Source organism: Monopterus albus, unplaced genomic scaffold (assembly GCF_001952655.1).
Source record: "Monopterus albus unplaced genomic scaffold, M_albus_1.0 scaffold15.1, whole genome shotgun sequence".
NCBI lineage: Eukaryota > Metazoa > Chordata > Actinopteri > Synbranchiformes > Synbranchidae > Monopterus > Monopterus albus.
Genome location: NW_018127895.1, coordinates 23,649 through 32,192, shown reverse-complemented (window position 1 = coordinate 32,192; position 8,544 = coordinate 23,649). Strand labels below are relative to the sequence as shown.

The window sequence follows — 8,544 nt, the reverse complement described above, 5'->3', positions numbered from 1 at the left end:
ACAGTACATACAACACACATACAAAACACAATACAATACAATATTATAATATTATAAATGTGTGTGTGTATACTATACACATCATTTACATTGATAACACTATACAGGAATCTAATACTATTCCGTATAATCAGTCAGTACATAAATGTGCCAAAGAATGGGAGAGCATTCATATGGAAGCTCAGTATAACAAGTTAAACTACCTCTACCCATTATTTGGCCCCAAAGAGGGGGGTGTCAGGCCATGCTGTCTGAAATCTTTAGAACCCCACAATGAGCAACACCATTTTCCAAACCTAACCTACCCTTGGCACAAAGCACCCCTGAACCCTATCCTCACCCAAGCAAAGAGCAGGTATGTGGCTTGACACACAGCATCTGCATTGTATTCACTCAGGTTAAGCAGTGCTGGCCCAACTGGCTTGGAGTGGCAGTCACCTCTGAGAGCCGGGTCCGCTCAGCTGTCCAACCACTGACACTCTACCAAGATTATCAAACAAAGGAAGAATATACTTCTAAAAACCGCAGAGAACATCAACACCAATAATAATTAATGATAAAACAATAATATAATATCAACCTGACTTTAAGCTTTATCAAAAAGGAAAGTTTTAAGCCTAATCTTAAAGCTAGAGAGGGTGTCTGCAAGCAAAAACCATTTAAATGTTTGTACGGAAACGTAACTATTGATTTAAGACTTAAATGAACCTACCCTTTAAACAAATACTGAAAGATACAAGTGTAAGACATGAATAAATAGTCCCAAATCTAATAATCAATAAAAGGCAGATGTATACAGAACAGTTTTAAGCCTTGTTTTAAAAGAACCTAGAAGTTTGAACACAGTTAATAATAAGGATAAGGATAGTCACCTTTATTTGGCCAAGTATGTTACACACAAGGAATTTGTTTCTGGTACAGAACAGAGGCAGCCATCTGCGGCGCCAACTCAACCAATGCTTCTAACAGTCGGGGGCAACTTGGGGGGGTTCAGTGTCTTGCCCAAGGACACTTCAACATGTGGACTGCAGGCACCGAGATTCGAACCTCCAACCCTCCGGTTGGGAAATGGCAGCTCTATCCACTGAACCACAGTCGCCCCACAGTTCTAAAAAGAGACGTGTAAAGAACATAATAAATACATTTAAAAAAGGCACCACAACGCTCACTGGTATAGAGATCTGCCATGTTTTTGTGGTGGTCTGTATTATGTTGAAAAAAATATTCTAAAAAGTGTATGGCTGATGTTGTGCTGTAGCATACTGTGTAGTGTATGTTTGTGTTACGTACCTCCCTAGTGCCTCCCACTCTGGTAACAGAGCAGGAGGCTCTGTCAGCAGATTCTCAGCCCTCGTAGCAAGCAGATATCCATCTCACTGGACAGCTACTGTCTAGTCAGCTCTGGTCTGAGTGAGTGGAGAAAACAAGCCCCTTTCTTCTTTCTCTCAGTCACTGATAAGTGAAAGTAAACATAGCACAACAAAACAGGACCATACTGTACAGTTGTACCTCTGCTTAATCAATCTTTGACAGGTGTCTGTCTCCAGATAGTTGTTCATGTAAGGTGGTCTTCCTTGTTCACAAGTTCCTTCTTTATAATTGTGGTCACATGCATGTTTGTGGATCAGAACCTCACTGTAGTGAGTGGCAGCTAGGAGCAGGCAATAATAGCTGTACATGGCAAAATGTGCTTCCAAATGTATCAGTTGTCCATTTCAGAACAGAACACAGGTGATACATTTGTGTATTTGCTAGCCACTGAAATTTACATAAGGATGCATGGTGCTGGTTTGGTCCACCAAGCTATAAACATTGATTGTTTTGACAAATTAATATAAAACATAATGCTGTATGGCTCACAGGAGGCTAATGCTAATCCCTATGGATGAGTAGATGTTTTGGTACCTGCCGTCTAACATCTGGCGGAGCTCATATTTCAGTGATTGAGCAAATGGATGTCCATGAGTAAACAGGAATGCTCCGTGGTTCCAATTGTTCAGTAATTCTTTACTATGTGTTCCCATGAACATGTAAAACTGAGTAAATGGAGCAATTCTAATTAATAAGAAAACTGGTCTTATGTGTCTTTACTTACTACTTTACTTATTCACATTACTTGTGGTACAGATCAGATTTTTTTTTAAATTTCCCTCCAAGTGACTAACATTTGATCTTTTCTCTGATGTGTGAACAAACCAAATCAGACCTGGGACACTTGCGACTGTATGTGGTCTTAGATTTGATTCATATCTGATCTCTTACTATGCGACTGTTGTCAGAACGGTCAGAGCAGGATTCAGGATTAAACGGGCATCAGTTGATAGACAGAGGAAACTTCAAAGTTGTTGGACATTTATGAGAAGCTTCTGTTCAAGCCAAACTGGAAAGAACATATTGTACCGAAGCTGTCTTTGAGGGAATTGCACTATTTAGGAGCTGACATACAAATCAGAATGAGCATTTAATGTGAACAGAGATTTATCTTGCACAATCACAGGAACACTTCTGAGACACTAGCATTTTTGAAATGTATTATTGTATATATGTTGTGCAGCCAGTGCACTCAAAACTGCAAGATGTACAGTATGCACAAAATGCTCAAGGCATCCTAATAACTGAAATTAGCAAACGAGCAAAAATACTTAGCCGTCAAAGTGCCACTGCCTGGTTGCAAATACTTTTGTTGGTTTTGCTGCTTTTTATATACAGTTTTGTGGAAAGTATGAAAGATTATCTATTAACATTATATAATCCAGTAAAACACCAAACTGAATGAACACATCTCTGACACATTGTCAAAAGCTGAACCATACATACAGAATATTCTTCACTAGGTTAGATTAATTTTAGGGCTTGTGAATTATATTGTGCATGTCACATTAATTTAATTGTCGTCATGCCCTGTAAGTTTTATTGCCCATTAAAGAAGCTTAATGACAAGTATAAAATTCTGCTCTTCAGAGTCATATTTCTGTATTGCAAATAGCTGTTGTGCATACTTTTAACAATTGTCTATAAAACTTTTTAGAAAACTTTAAAATTTCATTTAAGTCACTGACTTATCACCACACCTGAAGCTTGAATTTTGGTTCTGTGTTTAATCTACGTGGAGCCTACACTGTGGGCTATGTAAGTGGCCTACACCATTGTGAGCATTGCATTTATGCTTGCGTGCTGGTGTGTCTGTATTGCCCTACAATTACACTGCCAAAACGCTAGTTCGAGGTTGTGTGTCTGTGTCACTGCGTTGCATTTCTTCACCACTTAGAAACAATGGTGACTGAACTGAGCAGGTCATGTTGGAGTTAAAACTAATAGATGTTGAACAGCAGTTACTTTTACTGAAATTACTGCAACAGAGATAAAAGAGAAGACATCAGAGGAAATGGTCTGAACAACCACTGAACCAAGTGAGGCAGAATGAGGGGGAATTTTCCCTGCTTGTCTGGCCACTGACAGACACAAAAAAGAAAATGTGATGCAACCAATCACAATCGTTGTCGCTTCCGTTGCTGCGATGTGCAGTTGCACTTCTGGAGAGGTGCACGTCAGGCTATGGCGTAGGGTACAAGGCTACACATTATCTACGCCGAACCATAAATCAAGCTTAAGGGTGAAGCAAGTTGGTTACATGACATTAAAACAAGCATTAAGTTTCAGCCACTGTGACTCATTTGTCAAAGTGCACATCTGGACATCTGTATTTTGTCAGCAAAAAAGAGAGAGAGAGAGATTTTTGTTAGAGGAGACAGCTTTTATTGCCCTTCCCAAGAAAAATCATTCATGTTAGAGCAATATTGATAACTGCTGTGGCCAGAATTGAAACAGGAAGTACTGTGTATGAAAGGGGATTCTTCATTTTAAAACCCTCCCCCATGGAAGTTGATGTGCTCTTGTGTTTGTGTGTGTGAGAGTGGGTGTCTAATTCTATGGCTGTGGGGGACAGAAAACCAGGAGTACACTAGCCTCACAGGAAATGCATCACTGGTGGGTCGCAGAGGCTGGTCGCGACATAGTTTGTCAAATTTAATTTTTTTATTAACCTTTATTTACCCAGGACATAATTTGCCCCATTGGGACCTAAGATCTCTTTTACAAGGGGGTCCTGGTTAGAACAAGTGTCAGCTTTGGTTAAGTGTTAGAGTAAGAGTTAGGGTTTGGCAAGTCGCGGTTAAGGTTAGGGTAAGTTTTCTAGAAATGAATGTAACTTTATATAGGGACCCAGTAAGTGACAAAAACATACCGTAGATGTTTGTGTGGGTGAGCATTTGTTGTCAGCATTTTTCTCACATCATGACCTCAATTATGTTCTTCTTCCCTTCGTCTGACAGCAGACTTGTATTTTTGTTTTAGAAATTTTGCTTGAACATCACAGACTGTGTTGTTTGATACAGTATGTGAAAATGTCAGCACAGTCACAGTCATGCGGTCTAAAGGCACTTTTCGCTGACCGTGTCATCAAGCTATATGTTGCTGTACAATGCAGTCGTTCCTATATATGAAATGATGGGGATTTTCTGGCAGCTGCCTCATGATCATCAGTGACTAGATGCACACACTGCAGAGGATTTGTGTCTGTTTATCAGCAGCTCCAGTTTAGGCTCATCCCTGTCAGGCCAGTGAAATGCGAAAGTCATTACGCTCTCTCAGCTGGCACACACCTCTCATTATGACATTTAAGTGACCGTACAGTGCTTAATTAGCCCCAGGCAATGATACGCTGCATATTTTACCAAATTCTACCAGTATATTGCATGTGTATGAATATATTTATGTGTATGCATAGAACTAGAGAGACATTATTTGGCTTTACCAAAGTCAATCAGCCGATATGAGCTCAGCCAAGCAGATGCGCCCATTCAACTCTATGGAGCTGTCTAATGCTCTCAATGATTTCCGACAGTACATGTTCAGACAGTACAATTCAGCTGGGTTGTGTCAAACCCAAAACAGGCCAGCTCATTGTGTCTGCAGATAATTAGCACTTTCATGGAGTGATCACAAATCTGGATGTCTGAGTAGAACTGCTCATCCTTCAAAGTGAATCAGCTGATTGCGCCAATTTGCTGCTGTCACACTAACCCACTGGTGTTTTGTAAAGATTAGTAAGGAGCTACCACTGAACCTTTTGTGAAGAAAGATTGTAACCTATCTGATGGAAGAAATTGCTCAAAATGTCCCGTTGCCAAACATTGCATATAGAACACTCATCTATGAAAAGATTAACAGTGGTAGGTTGGCTTACTACGTGTATACCACCATACAGTACCATCATAGGTTAAGTGTATGCCATTTGTTTAAAGAAATGTTATTAACTTTAGTAATTAATCTCTTAAAAGAATTTTTGGAAAGCCAGAACTTCACCAACCCTGACCTCAAAATCCGAGATGGCTGCTCTGTGCATCAGCAGTAAAAAGCTGTAGTGATATACTCCTTATTAGCACTTATGTCTTAATTGTGTCTCACTGAAACAGTCGTACACACAGCGCTGTCCAGCTTCTATCTGTGAACATGTTGCAACATTGTTTGTATGTGTAAAATACCACAGAATACAGGTATTGCTAACAATGGCTAACATGGCTCGGCGTTAATAATGGAGTACCAGTTACATCTGAAATAAATATCCTCCACTTCCCAGTTGTAAGTGCTTCCAGAGAAGATGGGGGAATATTCAGATACTGTCATAATCTGTATGTTGAAGCTTGTAACCTTGATGGTTTATTGGATTATTTAGATTTTATTGGATTTCTTGTTTTATTGCCTTATCACCTCAGCTACACAATCCTCTAAAAAACCTCGAAAGGTGTTTCTGCAATTTTTGCTTTTTCATGTGTAAATAAGATGAATGAATGAGCATAATATTAGAAGGTAGTAGCATAGGTAATCACTCAAAAAATAAATGACTTATGTAGTAGGCAAAACTGAAAATTGCATGTATGGTAGTATTTATTACAGGGCAGGTGTATTAAATAGGTGTTGGTGTTTCTCAGTTCACTGGAGTATATACAGTGTTTACCTGTCAGCAGTTGTTAGGCATCGGATTGAAGGTTGAAAAAGAAATCCAAGGGGTGGGTGACATTTTCTGTGCAACAAACAAATTGGTTGGTCATCGTATTAAAACATAATTAATGTGTACATACTTGCTGTGTTTGTGCTCTCATGTTGCCTCACATATCAAGCTCTCTGTCAATAATTCAAGAGAGCAAAATGTTCTTTGTGCTTGGGTACAGTTCACTGGGTGGTGTTGTTTTCATACGTTATACAGTACTAATTTGGGTGGCACTAGTATGAACCAATTTGCTTATTGTCTATCGGATCACTGTTTTTGCTCAAGTATTATTATGCAGAAGGTTGAAAAAGTACAGACAAATTAGTGGTAGAGGATGTTTTCAGATAATTGGTTATATTATACAATTAAAAAAATACTCCATTATAAGTAAAAGTTATGCATTCAAAATTTTACCTAAGTAAAAGTACAAGTATAAAAGTACAAGTACAAAGTATAAGAAGCAAACTGTATTTAGGAAAAAAGTTAAAAGTACTCTGAAAAGCCTCTGTCATTGTTATTATAATGGAACATTATTGCTGATGTTTTAATTGGTTGAGCTGGAGCAAATGTTGAGTTTACAAAGTGTGTACAAACGGCTTCATACAGTGTTAAGTAGTTTAATGTGTGAGAATGCATCAGATTTTATGAACTGTTCATATGTTTTATAGACTTCATAAAATCTTGGTGGAGTAAAAAGTATAACATTTCAGGTAATAAAGTATTGGAGTACAAGTACTGTGTAAAATAGCGTACTAGAAATACTCAAGTATGGTTCAAGTACAGTAAATTAGATTCAAATTCATTACTTGAGTAGATGTACTTTTATTAGTTACTTTACAGCACTATGACTGTATTGTAACTTAGAACTGTCCTTGGTGAGCCAGATACTCATTATATGGTGTAAATTAGCCACCTTTTGTACTGTAAGCTGATTAAAAACACTGTTTTTCAGGCATTAGCTCAGGTGCACAAAATTGCTGTAATTTTGTCAAAAAAAAGAAAAACTTCATGGACTCACAGATGCCTTTGCTTCGCAGTGCTGACTTCTTCACCGTTTGGTGGGCAGAGGATTGTTCAGCTAGCCAACAGAATTAACTGCTTTCAAATGTTTTATTTCAGGGATGGCAGAGCTTTGGCACTTAAGCTACTTGATGTGCAGCTGGCCCTTCACTGTTCTCTAAATGGCTTTCACACACTGCTGAAACGCAGAGATAATGTTGTTAGCATTTCTCCCCTATTTAGTTTGCATGTCAATGAATAGAAGTGCCAGGTTGCTAAAGGAGTGCTCATTATCACAATGCATTTATTTGTTTGCTTTTTTGAAGGGAAATTTTTGGTATCCTCACTGTTTGTCACATTTTATACTTATTTCATGGCATCTGGGACTCATAAACAATAACATTTGCTCACCATTGCACACTGGGGTTCAGTCCTCTGCAGCAGCGCCTCTGGCCAGATGCTTTAATGAATCCATTTGGCAGTGCAGGTGGATGCTGGCAAAGGATCATTTTCTGGCCACTACTGCTGGTCATCTGTTATGCTCTCTGTGGTGTAATACAGTACTTAATGTAATTCTTAATTAATGGGATGAATTGTTTTAAAGGGTGGTGTCAGATATATCATTATTACACAGAAGATTTTGTTAAAGGTAGTGTTGGCAGTCCTGGAAAAACTGGCAAGAGGAAGCTCAATTTAGCCAACTGAAGAAATCCCACCCTTTCATTCTGACTTCTTTCCAAAGCCACTCCTCCAAAACACAACGCACACAGCAACACACTGCCTGACTACTACTACTTATAGATTTCAGGAAAATTTCTCATTTGATCTCCTGTGACTTCCCCTCTTGTAGTCTCGGGAGCCTCTGGCACTGTGTGACCTGAAAGCAGAAGTATCCCCCAGGACCTCGGCTGAGGATTTAATTGACCTCTGTGAGCTGTCATTGACTGGGCCTACCAAGAGGACCAAAGCTGGCAAGCCCAAAATCATTGCTGTCGACATCCGCAGTGTTGAGGAGTATCCTTACGATTTCTGTGTAGTTACACTCATTAACACCACTGCACTGCTCTTGAGCAAGGCGTTAAGCCTAACTGCTCCACTGAACCTGCTCAGTGGCCACGGGTCTGTCTGTGGTTGTACTGGGCAACTTTCAGGTGTGAATGTGTAACTGAATGTGAAGAATAAGAGAACCTGCGAAGGTTAAAAAGTTAGCTCGACACAGATGCTACTTTAACACCTATACACATTACTTCATTTTTCTCTACTGAGGCATGTCAAGGAATGGTGCACACAAACTGGGCAACCACAAAGCCAAAACAACAAATGCTCTTCTGACATTTGTTTTGACACTATTGACACAAATTGTATTGGCAGTTGGAGATAAGACTTCTTTGAGTCAGCAAACCTGTTTCAATTTCAAGATTTCTATTTATTTTATTTCTTTATTTACTGTTATTTCAGTTATGGGTTAATTCTGGTGGGGGGGGGGGGGGCCCTTT

General features: G+C 39.2%; 1 protein-coding gene across 2 annotated transcripts in view; it reads left to right on the top strand.

Annotated features, from left to right (window-relative positions):
- The window catches only part of tbck (TBC1 domain containing kinase), a 40,320-nt gene that overhangs the window by 26,456 nt on the left and 5,320 nt on the right, over positions 1–8,544 (top strand). For both annotated transcript variants that reach the window (XM_020591757.1, XM_020591758.1), the window contains one exon: positions 7,899–8,062. In XM_020591757.1, the coding sequence (XP_020447413.1) occupies positions 7,899–8,062 (164 nt within the window). The remainder of the gene's footprint in view (positions 1–7,898; positions 8,063–8,544) is intronic.